The 13,745-nt window shown below is 53.9% G+C and overlaps 5 protein-coding genes across 5 annotated transcripts; 3 read left to right on the top strand and 2 right to left on the bottom strand.

The window, feature by feature from the left end:
- Positions 1-16: 16 nt before the first annotated feature.
- LY79DRAFT_571190 (uncharacterized protein) lies at positions 17-1,240 on the top strand. The gene is made up of 2 exons (XM_060559221.1): positions 17-556; positions 636-1,240. Exons 1-2 carry the CDS (start codon positions 249-251, stop codon positions 994-996), a joined length of 669 nt encoding a protein of 222 aa, XP_060407975.1. The 5' UTR covers positions 17-248; the 3' UTR covers positions 997-1,240.
- A 711-nt stretch (positions 1,241-1,951) lies between these two features.
- LY79DRAFT_528031 (uncharacterized protein) lies at positions 1,952-2,568 on the bottom strand (the record flags this gene model as incomplete). Its single annotated transcript, XM_060555987.1, has 2 exons — positions 1,952-1,995; positions 2,088-2,568. The coding sequence occupies 2 exons, from the start codon at positions 2,566-2,568 to the stop codon at positions 1,952-1,954; spliced, it is 525 nt and encodes a 174-aa protein (XP_060407976.1).
- A 1,686-nt stretch (positions 2,569-4,254) lies between these two features.
- LY79DRAFT_528090 (uncharacterized protein) lies at positions 4,255-5,249 on the bottom strand (the record flags this gene model as incomplete). Its single annotated transcript, XM_060555993.1, has 2 exons — positions 4,255-4,475; positions 4,607-5,249. The coding sequence occupies 2 exons, from the start codon at positions 5,247-5,249 to the stop codon at positions 4,255-4,257; spliced, it is 864 nt and encodes a 287-aa protein (XP_060407977.1).
- An 830-nt stretch (positions 5,250-6,079) lies between these two features.
- Positions 6,080-7,306, top strand: LY79DRAFT_674435 (uncharacterized protein; the record flags this gene model as incomplete). The annotated part of the gene is made up of 4 exons (XM_060564303.1): positions 6,080-6,146; positions 6,206-6,304; positions 6,369-6,736; positions 6,794-7,306. 4 exons carry the CDS (start codon positions 6,080-6,082, stop codon positions 7,304-7,306), a joined length of 1,047 nt encoding a protein of 348 aa, XP_060407978.1.
- A 2,108-nt stretch (positions 7,307-9,414) lies between these two features.
- Positions 9,415-12,868, top strand: LY79DRAFT_528049 (immunoglobulin I-set domain-containing protein; the record flags this gene model as incomplete). The annotated part of the gene is made up of 4 exons (XM_060555990.1): positions 9,415-9,732; positions 9,855-10,288; positions 10,340-11,646; positions 11,697-12,868. The coding sequence occupies 4 exons, from the start codon at positions 9,415-9,417 to the stop codon at positions 12,866-12,868; spliced, it is 3,231 nt and encodes a 1,076-aa protein (XP_060407979.1).
- Between the last annotated feature and the right edge of the window lie 877 nt (positions 12,869-13,745).

Raw genomic sequence — 13,745 nt, forward strand, 5'->3', positions numbered from 1 at the left:
TCCTCCTCCTCCCCCTCCCCTCATGTCTACCTTCAATGCGGCTGCCTCAGTCTTGCTGTCTTGAGGGAAATAGCGCCAGGTGCATGCAGTCCCCTGGACAGGCAGGCAGGTACCTACCTGAGGCAGGCGGTTGTCCAGCGCGCACTCTTGTCGTATATCCAATACCCCCGATCCGCTGACAGGAATTCTACCTATCGCCAACCACCGATATATTCGTCGATCGCTACCCTTTGGTTCCTCCCAAGATTATGATGAACACGGCCGTGGAGCATCCCAATGTGAACGGCAGCTACATCTGCGCATCTATCCTCAATACCTCTGAAGGCTACACACCGGCGTACACCCTCAAGGGTATTGCAATCCAGATGTTGAGCTTCTTCAACATTGATTCGGTTGAGCAGGACGGCGAGTATCACCAGAACCTCGACTTGTATCGACGTGAAAGCCTAGAGCTTAGGCAAACATTCTGCTGTTCCCATTGCGGCTTTGACGGACCCATACCGAGGCCGATTATAGTACGGCTCGGAAGCACGCCCAAAAGGCGCTGTCGTCAACGCTAAAAGCAGTATCAGCCAACCCAGAATAGCAGCAGCAGGAATGCGTCTTTGCATGATTGCCAGACGAACTAGGCCTACGAGAGAAAAGACGCTAGTTCAACTTCGAGACGAGCACTTCGATCGTCACGGAGCGCCCCCTTCCGGCGCCGCTCTACATTTATCCTCGGAAGTCCGCCGCCTACATAGTATCGATAACTTCCAGCAAATTCTTCTGGAAGATAGGCATCGTGAACCTACCAAGTGCAGAGAATTTTACGAGCGTCCTGCGTGTGTGCGTCCGGGAGAGTATGCAAAGGGGGTACTCGGTCTGGGGATTGCCGGCCACCATAGCGCTGGGCCTACGGCGCCAGGTAGACCCAGAAGTCGGGCTTTTAGAACCATATGTCGCAAAGCGTCTACCTGGCGGGAATCATTTCGACCAGTTTACTTTTTTTCCTAATAAGAGACGCCAGCGGTGAGACCCTGTTCGATGATTAATGGCTGATACGAAGGGATGGCAGCTCTTTTGGAGAGCACAGCAGGTTCTAACGACAGAAACAACCCGAACTGTAAGATTAAGTACTGGGTTTTTCCGAATGTAAAGAAAAAAATCATTACAGACTGTGGCCCGACTATCTAGCATATCCACATAGGCATACTAGTAGTACATAAGATGAGTGAATTGAAGGCGGCTCGGTGAGCATTGATGCCTTCGGTGAGAGGGATAAGCGCTTTGACCAGGCATTTCTTGCCCAAGTATGTGGATCAGTTCTCTTATGTAAGCCACCCTTCTCCTTCGCCCTCCTTTCCTCAACGTCCAACACCTACGTCTTTCCTCTACTCTTCTCTTGAACTCTTGAGTCACATGTGAAGCCTCTGGACGAGAATAGCTTCCCCGCCCGAGGCGGCCATGCTGCCGGTTCGCCCAGTGCTTCGTCTTCAAGAAATAATTGTGCTGCTCACCCGGGTCGTCTACAAGTGCCCACCGTCGGCATGACGCTAGACTTACAACGCCTGCGTACTTGGACGGTCTGTTCAAGGCTTATCCTCTGGCCGCCTCCCTCCCGCCTTTCGTATGAACACGAACAGAGCCAGAAGACATCACTGTCACGGTCATACACTTTGGCTTCAAGAAGTGGAGCATCAAATGCGCAAAACCAATCCAGAGTGGTTGTCTCAACACACCTTCATGACTTTGACCCGTCATCATCCCTGATCTCTCAATCTGTTCGATGGTCTCAGCGCAAATACCCAACACAAGCAACTATTCAGAGCCTAATCCATCCTTCAAAAAGCCAGACGCATCGTGAGAGATTCAATTGATTACGCCACGCAACGCCAGGGAAAACCATCGTCTTTATAACCGAACACCCGTGGAACGACCTCCGCATCGCGACCCAGCCTCTTAGTATGCATCAACGCCCTCCTACGATTGACATGTAAGCCATGGCTTCTTCCACTGCGCCAAATCGATGTCAGCAATTATGATCACCCCAGGCAGATGCGCCGCGAAAAAGACATCGCGGGGTCAAGCAAGAGGGTGGCACTGACTTTGAGACAAGACCCTGTCACGGCCGGCGAGGTACCACGCCTCGTTGATCCGATCCTCGTCGGGCTCGTCGCCTAGACAGGGGAAGAATTGGACGTCTGTGGACAGCGGCGCGATGTCGGGGGTGCGGAACCTGGGAATGCGGGGGGCCAGCGGTGCCGACGGCTGCTCGGTGTAGGCCGAGACGTCCTCGTAGTCATCGGTGTGGCCTTCCTCGGGGAAGAGATTGAAATCGTCATACGGCGCATGCTGGTAAGACAACCCATTCTCGTACCGGGTAGATTCGTTCCTGCTGTTGGACAGAGCGTGGCGATCTCCATGGCCGGTTTTGTGGCTACTCCATGATCCGATTGCAACAAGAGTGCTGTGGTCCGCGCTGCGTCTGTTTTTCCGCGATCCGGACCTGAGGTTTTGGTGATGCGTCTGAGGCCTGTGTGTCGCCTGTGGTGAGGTGCATATGCTGGGCCGCTGTTCCTCGAACATGTGTCGAGCCACGATGTTGCACGAGTAGTCAGTTGGGTAGAATGCCCGCATCGACTCCTGGCTTTGGGAAGCTGGTGAGAGGCGACCAGGTGCCCTTGGAGGGGCTCGTCCAGGCTTGGAGCCGCGAGCGGAAGTAGCCTCTCGCGGTGGTGACATTTGTGAGTGATACTGGTAATCTGGGCTCACTGGTGATCTAGATCGTGGCAATGGGGTCCATCCCGCATCAGAATCAAAGACTAAAGGTATGGAAGCCATGATTGTACCCCTTGGCAGGACTGGCAAGGGATATCGAAGAGATGTTTGACGAAGCCTGGGTTAGTTGAAGTTTTCGATCGAGTAGAGCGAGGATTGATGAGGTAGACGGGTTGGGAGGAAGATGAGATGACTTCTATTCTCGGCTCGGGGAGGCAGTGCAGTAGTGATGAGTGGCCGAAGAAGAGTCTGATGAGGTCTGATAGACTCCAATGGCCTGTACGTGATGGAAAGTGATGGTCAAAAGGGGATTTTGGGTGCTGAGAAGGGTTCGTTGATGAGATTAGGAAAATCAAAGAGGAGATGGGGAGGTTGTAGAGAGGAGGGTGGTGGGATACTCGAGGGTTTTATATGTGAGTGCCCGTTCCCGAGTGCTCTCTCTTCCTCCTGGCCAATCAGCGGCTGTGGTTCCTCTCACCTCCCGTTGAGTACCAATGACCCTGACACAGTACCCAAGACAGCACTAGGCCAGTCTTCCTCCTGCTACCGTCCAGGACCTTTTCTGTCGCCAACTTCATATTGTCGTCTCATGGAATTGATGCAATGGCTCACAGGGTTGTGAGAAGTTGTCAAGAGGTTGCTGGATGTCGTTGGAGGCTTCTGGGCATCGTCAGATAGCGCTGGCTGTAAGTCTCGAGTTCCGTCTCTTCATTGTCTTCCCTCGTGCCTGGGACACTACTGGTATCGTTTCTTTGGTCCCTCAAAGTCTTTTGAGACGTGTTTGAACCACGTTCTGCCTTTCCTTTGCTTCTCTTGTCTATCGGTCTGGGTATGGGCCGGCCCCTGGCCATGCAAAGGAACCTCTGTCTGGGATGGGAGACCTTGATAGGATTTCCATCATGCCTTGTTTGCATTGGAGCTTTTCGAAAAACTTGCAATGATGTTGTTTCTTCAGTATGATTCAAGAAGCTGATATTCAACGCTGATTTCATTGTCGCCCCTGCGTGGTGCCGTAGTTCGGTGCAGGCCCAACTGAGGCACAGGTCATGTGACTTCGCACTGAGCCAAAAACAACTTGCTTCCTCTCATACTTTGCAGCCTGGCTCTTGCGCGGGTCAGATTCAATGCACTTGTCATCGCAAGAACGCTGGACGATACGGCGCACCAACTTCCCAGTCAGAGTCCGGTTGTCGGCCTCCCGCCCATCGCCAAGACCAAAAGTTGATGCGCGCAAAGAAGTTGATGGTCTTGAGACGGCTCAAATCCCAGAAGAACAAGCCAAAAAGTCGGCAATTAATCATTCGCATGTCATTGCAAGTCGATCCGGGGAATGTTTGGTATGCCCAATACCAGGCCTCTTCTGGCCCTTTATCGGCATCTCCGGTTACCAAGGACCGACGTACATGTTCCTCGTACTCGCCCTCTGTGAAATCCAAGAGGGCCTTCTTGAAAGGAAGTTCTAGATTGCTCAACTCGATACATTCATCGACGGCGTCAGTAAGCCAGGAGTAGATCTCGCCCACTCGGTTGTAGCTGGCGTAGGGCGGCTGCTGCGGAAGGTTCAAGAGGAGCTGGTAGAATCGCGTAGCCGGCGATTTGGACACTTTGTAGAGGAACCTGACTCCAAAGCACAGTAGCCGCGCTTGGTTCTGATTGATGTGGCAGTCGCTGCGCTCCAGGTTGGGAGGCAGGATCGGAGGCGTCCAGTACACCACCTGCGCTTCGTTTCGTGGGCCACAGTGGTGCGCCTGGAGGGCTTCGAGCTTCCGTAATTCCATAAGAGCGCGCAACGCTATTGAGAAGTCAGCGTCAGTAATCATAAGATGGAACTAGAACAGCAACTCACGAGGGCCGATGACAACCGCCGCGAGGAGGTCTCTGATAGCGACCAGCTGTTCGATCTCCCAAGGCGACAAGCAGTCAAAGAAATGCGCTCGTTGGAAGTTGACAACATCCAGATTGAACCGTACAACTTCCGGGTCCTTGAATAGATTACAGTAAACCTCGAAACGATATAGTGCTCTCTGAAATCGAGCCGCTTCGGCAGCTGAAGGTTTCTCGATCGTGGCAGACACCTCAGGCCAGTTATGCATATAGTTGGCCAGACCCCGTTGCTCCTGCACTAGACTTTGCAGTGCAAGATCTTGAAACTTCGATCCCAGGTGACCTACACACTTGTGCAGCTCCGACAGCGCGGCGCCATCCGCCAAGCTTATCTTGGGGGGGATAGGGGCTCGCCTCTTGAGGTATTCGTCACTGAAGTTGGCGACCAGGTTCAGGTCTCTCGGGTCGAATTTGGATGATTCGAGTGCTGCGATGGCATCCGAGAGAGTACGGTGGCCTACTTCGTTCAGGAGCACTTGCCGGCATGCCGAGGGAGCGCAGCGAAGGTGTATTAGGGATACGAGAGCTGTGTTTCTGAGACAGTTGAAGTCGGGCAGATAGGAGAGAATCGCAATCCAAATTTCATCCGGTATGAGTGGTGTCATTTTGTCGTTTAAGGCTTACTCTTGGCCCATACGAACGGCATCAGACAAGGGATATTGGCCTTGACTCAAGGGCTCTCTTCGCCTTGATCGGTGTAGGTGTTCAGCGCTTGTGAGACTTGACAAGACAGTCTTCTCGGTTCTCAGCCGTTTGCTCCCGGAAAACAAATGACGTAGACTTTGATGATGAAGTGCAACATCGGATCAATTTTTGACTTGACGCTGGACTGCATGCAGGACGACTGTTGATTCTCGACAACAATCAGAAGAGCGGCTTTAGTATAGATTGCTCGGTCGATTACAGCCTTAAGCACTGGACAAATGGTTGTCTGATTGGACAGCTCGATCAGGGGGCAAGAGCTGTTGTTGTTAAGAGATGAGCGGTGGCCGCTGAGCCGGGTGCCCCGATATGTTGTCGTCGTGAGATGACTGTGCAGCCGCCGTTTGGTGGTTGGTTACCTGTTGATCACTCCGTTAGTCGGGCCTGAAGCGTACAGTGCAAACAGCTGGTTTTGGGTGTCTCAGGGAGGATAGATACTGTGTGGGTCGTCACAGTAGCATCTACCAATGAAGCTCTTTCTGACACCACTAGGCCGTAAACGGCTAGCTTCCAATGGCTCTCAAGTCATGTTTCCTTGCAGGAAGGTGCAGTGAATTGCTGGTTGGCAGCAAGCTCGCGTCAAATCCCTTCCCCGGCCACGGTACCTCTTCGCGAACGTCACTCTCTCCGCCATATCCCACTTCGCGCTATCGAGCCTCAATTGTCGTATCCTTACCACGGAGCAGCTTCCGCCTCGTGTTCGGCCACTCTCATCCGATAAGCCGTTGTCGCGATGGGCAAGAAGAAGCGCGGTCATCCCGATGTCGAAGACGTCCTCGCCCGACCGTGGTGCTACTACTGTATGCCTACACCTGCTGTGTTGATTCGATCCAGAATGCGCATGCTGACTTTGTTACAGGCGAGCGTGACTTTGAGGATCTGAAGCTTCTTATTTCCCATCAGAAGGCCAAGCACTTCAAGTGCGACAGATGCGGTCGCCGACTCAACACGGCTGGAGGTCAGTAGTCCTCGATGCGCCTTCCTAGTCGTGCCATCGCAAGCTAACGTGTTTTGCTGCTCAGGTCTCTCCGTCCATTTGAACCAGGTCCACAAAGAAACTCTCACCCAGGTTGAAAATGCGCTACCGAACCGACAGGGCCTTGACGTCGAGATCTTTGGCATGGAGGGCATTCCCCAGGACATTTTGGATCAGCACAGGAATCGCATTATCCAGAACTTCTACCAGGCCCAGGAGGATCGTCGCATTGCCACGGGAAATCCTCTTCCGGGCCAGGCAAAGCAGCCGAGGAAGAAGCTCAAGATTGAAACTCCTGAGGAGTTGAAGGCCCGTCTTGCCGAGCACCGCGCACGGGTTGCCGCTGGGCACACCCCAGGCACCAGCGGCAGCCCGGCCAACGGCGCCCCCGCGAGCGCAAGTCCGGGTGCATTCGTAAGCTATACTCAGTATCTGGTTATGGGCGCGCTCAATGCTAACCAATCAATCCAGAACAACTCCCCGTACCCCCCACCGCAAGCGCCCTACGGAGCTTCTCCCGACCAGAGCTTCCCGCCTGGTGCTGCGCCCGGCGCCCCTGCATTCCCGCAGCCAGGCTATCCCCAAGGCAACTATTCCGGCTTCTCTCCGTCATCTCTTCCCGCAAGACCGACAAGCGGCCTGCAAGCGATGCCCGGTCTCCCTCAGCGGCCCCCTCAGTATGGCGGGCAGTTCTGGAACGGCTCTGGCGCCCCGCCACCTGGGTATCCTGGAGCATCAACTGTCGATGAGTTGGTCTCTGGCGCGGCGCAGCACGGTGACGAAATCGACGAGCTCATTCGTAGGGCTGAATCCGGCATCAAGGCGCCCAGGAAGCCAGAGGATGAGGCTGCAGAGGAGGCCGCTGGCGACAAGAAGTCGAAGAAGGACAAGAACGGCAGGATGTTCTACGCAGATACAGAGGTCAGCCCAGAGGAGCGCATGGCGCAATTACCGAGATACGCCTACGTGCCGCCTGCATCTTAGCCAATGTTCGACTAGTTGAATATTGACGAGAGGCGTTGCCACTTGGGCGTGCTCAACCAACGGCGCGTGCCACAACCACACGCTTCCACCAAAAATGACGTGATTTTCTATACTCGGGGCGACGACGACGGCATCCCACCGGAGCGGAGTTTCAATGGCGCAGCAGGATTTGGGATGTATATAACTTGTAAGAAACGCACGAAAAACTCCGTCACTGTACTCATCGTAGGCTGTGGCGCTGAACAATATGACAGGTTCTGCGCTCCCTAGTTGCCACTTGCTCGTGATGTTTTTAGTTTACTGGAAGTTGTTGAGATTGGCAAGCTCTTGACTGTCTGCCACATCCATATTGGCTTAAGTCCTGCAGGATGTGGGCTAGACGAACAGCGTGCTCGAATTTGAGCTCGACCGAAACTCATGTTGGTCTGACGGCATAGTATAATGCCTTGCCTGAATACCTCCTATCTGCACTTCTCCGACGACTCATCTCTGATAACCCAATCTCTGATAACCCAGGAGATATTCTTCGTATATACAAGCTTAGCCGTGTGGCTAGTTGACACTGCATGGTCGCTGTTCATTACGTTAGGACCATCGGCGGCATGGTACTTAGTCTTCTACAATGCCAAATACAAGATTAGAACTTCGACACTCTGAACACCTCCCCTACCCACAACGAGCGAGCATAGAATCAAATTGAACCGCAAACTGATTAGGGGCCAACACAATTCCATCGAATATAAACATGTTGTATCGATGAAGGTCAAGCTGCAAAGCTTGGCGGGGCTTTCATCTTCATACATATCTGGTACCGGTCGACCAAAGGTTGTTACCCGAACTCACTGTTGTTGCTTGATCCAGTGTCATAATGTCTGTGTGTAGTCTGCAAGCCAGCTGGTGTTCGTTGAGTCTTATAGATTCAGGGTCTTTATTCATGTTCAACATCAAGTAATGCCCTGATGAAATCTACTTGGCGTCTCAATGGTTGGTGAGCCTACGATTGTCCTTACCAACTCCAGATGATTGGGACCGGATAAAGCCGCCGGATCTGTTAGGATGATGGGCTCATCTACGCCACCCCGGGGCGTCCGGATAATTCGGAAACCAAATGAACATGGCCTGGGCGACCTCGGTGATGGGGAGATGGCATACTCGTCTTCGCTATCAGGCAAATTCAACGTGGGGGATATGCATATTACGGCTAAATACGACCTCTCCACTTCCAATACTACTAGCGGTATTTTCCCCGCCGTTCTTCTGCCATGGACACCCAGATCGACGAAGCTTTGGATCTCCAAAAGGAACGCACTTGGGGTAGCTATCATATCGGTTCCTCTACTTCGTTTGTCTTATTGGTATACAAGTAAGAAATATGTATTGTTTGTGCATTAATCTTTACGCCATACCTCACCTCGACAATGTCAACTCTGGAGAGAGACAACTTGGTGTACGGACTGTAACACAGCATAAAACCAACCTTGATTCCACTTATAATAGAAGCTTCTTCTTCGGTAGCCGGCTCGTAGCTTGAGCTAGAGTGGCTCACCAATGTGGGGTAATAGACTTGGAAGCCACCCGCTTCGAAGACCTAGCTAGTGTGCTGCGTTGAGTGCGGGGATGCCCAACTGAAGCAGCTTGTAGGTCGGCACAATCAACCGAGGGAACCATGGCTTGTCTCTTCTGGCAGGGGCTCCAAAAAAGGTCGTTTTCTGTCTCTCGCCTATCATAAGAGAGGTAGAAATAGCTCCTCTACCCGTTGGCCAGGAATCTTGACCCCGGTCTTGGCTGGTGGTATGTATGCCCAGGCGTCCCTGCATGTGCTTTCTGTCCCATTATTGGTGGTGAAATGATCAATGGGCTATTGGTGTCATTATTCTGGGCTCCCACCTCTCTATGCACGGAAAGCGTCATCCTGGTTTAGTTCAACCGTTCTTGGGCCGGGTGGTAGATGGGACCACTTGGTCGGATATTCCGGTTTGTAGTTATATAATGGGTACAGCTCGTGCTCTGTTGACAATGCCTGGTGCCCCTCCGGTCGTCACCTTGCTCTTGACCTCTCGCAGTCTTACTTGGTGGATCTGCCCTTGAGCTTTTTCCAGCCCGCAGTTATGGCCTTCGTCAATTTGAGGTCCATCACACTGGTGACGCTCTCGGGTCTGACACCCCTGATCTTAGCACTTGGACAGAAACAGATCATCTCCTTCGAGAGCGGCTCAGGCAACTACCAGATCGCAGGAGGGGAAGTTGGGACTGGTCAGATCCTGGTGTCTAGCGATGATTACTGGGGTGTCATTCGAGCTGCCGGTGACTTGGCGCTTGACTTTGGTCGCGTCACTGGCACGACTTACACCCTTAGCAATGGCGTGAATGGCTCAGAGCCCGCTTCCTACACCTTTGCCCCGGTGGACGTCAGCAATAACACTATTGTAAGTACTAATATTCATGTCTCACGGTCTGATCTGTCCAAAGGCGGGGACCTCTATCTTGAGGGATCGTAGAGAGAGTAGCGGTTCTAATGCAAGTGATGCCCCAATGCTGACCACTACAGTACCGCGTCGAAGACGAACAGTCCTTCACCGGCCCCAACTACACCGATCCAAATCCGGGCAGCACAGTCGTCATCGCTGGTACCGTGGGCCATTCAAAGTTCATCAACGACCTCATCGCAGCCCAAAAGCTCAACACGAGTGAAATTGAGGGGCAATGGGAATCCTTTGTGAGCCAGTTGGTTGAAAACCCCGTCCCTGGGTGCCCCCGAGCCCTCGTCATTGCTGGTAGCGACCCCCGAGGTACCATATACGGCATTTACGATATCAGCGAACAAATTGGCGTCAGTCCCTGGTACTTCTGGGCTGACGTGCCTCCCAAGAGGACCACCGAGATTTATGTCTTGCCCGAAGGCAAAGTCCAAGGGTCTCCTTCGGTCAAGTACCGCGGGTTCTTCCTCAATGATGAGCAGCCGGGATTGTCCGGCTGGGTCTCGTGAGTTACACAGCTTCCTTCACCGAGAGCGTAATACTGATGTATTGGCAGATCACAATGGAACGACACCTGGAATGGCGCCGCAGGATACAACCACCACTTCTACAGCCTTGTCGGCGAGCTTCTACTCCGTCTTCGTGCCAACTATCTCTGGCCAACAGTCTGGGGCAGCATGGTTTACGTCGATGACCCCTTCAATCAGCCGCTTCTCGATGCGTACGAAGTCGTTCTGGGCGGTTCCCACACGGAGCCCTTGATGCGCGCACAGAACGAGTTCGGGACATTCTACAAGGGCCCGTGGGCGTACAACCTAAACAACAAGACGATTGACGAATACTTCCGGTACGGCGTGCAGCGTGCGAAGCCATACAGCCGTAACAGTCTGTGGACGATGGCCATGCGTGGCACGGGCGACACGGCCATCGAAGGCAACTTGGGCGTTGAAGCTATTATCGAGATGCTGGAGGTACTCGTGCAGAACCAGCAAAAGATGATTGCCGAAGGCCTCGGCATCGAGTCTGCCGCCGAAGTTCCGTCCTTGTGGTGTCTCTACAAGGAGGTCCAGTCATACCAGGAGAGAGGCCTCCACGTTCCCGAAGACATTACCCTACTCTGGGCCGACGACAACTGGGGCAACGTCCGAAGGCTGCCGCTGGTGAACGAGACGAGCCGTAGCGGTGGCGCCGGCTTGTACTACCACTTCGACTACGTCGGCGGCCCACGTGACTACAAATGGATCAACACGATCCAACTGGAGAAGACTGCGGAGCAGATGTCACTTGCTTACGCGCGAGATGCCCGCCGGATTTGGATCGTCAACGTCGGCGATCTTAAGCCCCTCGAGATTCCGATCAGCCACTTCTTCGACCTCGCGTACGACACAGAGAAATGGGGCGTTGACGGCACTGGGGACTGGCTCAAGTCTTGGGCGACAAGGGAGTTTGGAGATGGTCACTCGTCCGAGATCACGGACATCTTGACCAAGTACGGCATGTATGCCGCTCGCAGAAAGTTTGAACTGGTTCAGCCCGAGACCTACTCCGTCATCAACTACAATGAGGCAGACGCAGTCTTGGAACAATGGGCCGCCCTGCACAAGCAAGCTCAGGCGGTGTATGATGCCCTCGACGAGGAGTACCGTGCCGCCTTTTTCGAGATGATCCTGCACCCCATTACCGGCGGCGAGATCCTGCACAAGATCCAAATCAATGGAGCGAAAAACCAGTTGTACGCTGGGCAGAAGCGGAATTTGGCCAACAATGTCATCGATGAATCCAGGGGCCTGCTCGACGCCGATGCCGAGCTGACCAACAGGTGGAACGAGTTGCTCGACGGGAAATGGATACACATGCTGGACCGTGAGTACATGGCGCTCTCGGCTCGAGGGCACAACGCTAACACGAGGCAGAAACCCACCTTGGCTACGATGACTACTGGCAACAACCCATGCGCAACACCCTCCCTGACATGCGCTATGTCCAGACGCAGTTTCCCTCGTTGGGCGGGCAGATTGGTGTTGGCGTCGAGGCCTCTAACGCGAGCGTCCAGGGAGACGACCAGTGGCACTCCAACTCGGGCAACGACCTCACCGTGCCCCCGCTGGACCCGTACGGCGCCCTCACGCGCTACTTTGAGGTCTTTGGTCGTGGCAACAAAGAGTGCCCCTGGGAGGCCAGCCCGTGGCAGCCGTGGGTGAAGCTGTCGCAGTACAAGGGAACCGTCGGCGGCGCGAACGGTACGGATAGTCGCGTTTTCATCTCGATTGACTGGGAGAATGCGCCAACGGCCCCCAACGCGACGCTGGTGCCGATTAACGTCACGTCTGGGTGTGTGGGCAAGGAGAAGTATGCTGGCTCGGGACAAAAGGTGATTGTGCCAGTCGTCAACCGCAAGGTCCCGTCCAACTTCACAGAGGGCTTCGTCGAGTCTGACGGACATGTGTCGATTGAAGGCCCGCACTACCAGAAGATCATCGAGCCGAGCGGCAGCTCGAACAGCAACAGCAAGAAGCTCAAGTACCACGTGCTCAAGAAATACGGCCGCACTCTGGGCGGAGTCACGTTGTACCCTCCAGATTCGGAAAAGGTCAAGCTCGGCGAGGGTCCGGCGCTGGAGTACAACATGTATCTCTTCAGCAACACCAGCAAGGCGACGGTCACGCTGTACATTTCGCCATCGGGAAACTACCTCGGCGACGGCAACCCGCTCGAGTATGGCATCTCCCTATACCCGGCCGGTGGTGACCAGCCGCAGCCCAAGACGGTGCAGCCGGTGGGTAAGACACAGGGCCAGAACATGCCTTTGGGATGGGACGGTGCAGTGGCCGATGCTGTCTGGGGACTCAGCGGCAACTACACGAAGACGGCGTTCAACGTCGCCCAGGAGGGCGCGTACACATTGCGGGTCTGGGCGCTTCTTCCAAACATAATCGTGCAGAAGATCGTAGTCGACCTTGGCGGCGTAAGGAAGTCATATCTCGGTCCCCCTGAAAGCTTCTTGCTGGGGCGTGATGAGCAGGGTGCTTCACAGCGAACGGAGTTTACCGACACGCCTGGTATTCTCGGGGGTAAATTAGAGTAGGTAGAGAGTGCAAAGGTTGTTTGTTGACGTCGAGAACGAGTGGCTGATGTGATGTTGGGAGTGAATGTTTGGCTGGGCGAGGCAACCAATGTTGATTAATACCTAATGGGATAGGAACATGACCAGACATTTTGTGAACCGCAAATAAACGGCCCAGTTAAGCCCAATCTAATGTGATGTGATTCGACCTCCCCTAAATTGACTTTTCGTTGGCTCATGGCACACGTGACGACGTGTTTTGCAGGGCCATTGTTTTGGGAGAGAAGACGCAGAGACTGACAGACAGACACTTTCATTGTTTGTGGCTGAAACCAAAGCATCAGCCTCAATTTGCTCTGGACCCATTTCATCCTGGACCCAGCAATATGTGGCTGAACAGGAACCGCCCTTTCTCATTCGCGTGTCTCTTAGAGAAATGGACCCACCCGGAGAAAATCGGGCTTAGCGTCGCCACATCTGCCTCGCTTAAGTGGCTCCCGGTCGCCTGGAGCAACGGTGCCAGAAAACAATAAACGTCAGTCAATCACTCGACTGGCTCTCTGCTCTGCTCGGCCCAGCACAGCACAGCGCAGCCGAAGCGAAACGGGGGTTCCTCCTCAAGACATTCAATTCAGACGTCTCCATCCGCGTCTCTTCTAATCTCTTATCCATCTGCAGCTTCCATTCCGCCCAACGTCAACCGCCAAAGGTAGCAGCAGCAGCAGCAGCAGCAGCAGCAACCAGAAAAAAGCTGCTCCTTCTTTCCTCACTCTCACTAACCACCCTTAGCAACCTCGCTCCTCTGCCGACTGATCATATCTCCTTGGTTCTCTTCTCGTTATTATTTCTCCCACGTCTCTTCCTCCTCGCACATGCTTGGCCCGCGCTGTAAAGCGGC

Source organism: Colletotrichum navitas, assembly GCF_030913465.1.
Source record: "Colletotrichum navitas strain CBS 125086 chromosome Unknown LY79scaffold_123, whole genome shotgun sequence".
Taxonomy (NCBI): domain Eukaryota; kingdom Fungi; phylum Ascomycota; class Sordariomycetes; order Glomerellales; family Glomerellaceae; genus Colletotrichum; species Colletotrichum navitas.

What these genes read in the sequence shown, in the direction of transcription:
- LY79DRAFT_571190 (XM_060559221.1), top strand. Translation starts at nt 249, where the DNA reads ATGATGAACACGGCCGTGGAGCATCCCAATGTGAACGGCAGCTACATC. An exon ending in AAAAGGCGCTGTCGTCAACG is followed by an intron (nt 557 to 635) that starts CTAAAAGCAGTA and finishes AACTAGGCCTAC; the next exon opens with GAGAGAAAAGACGCTAGTTC.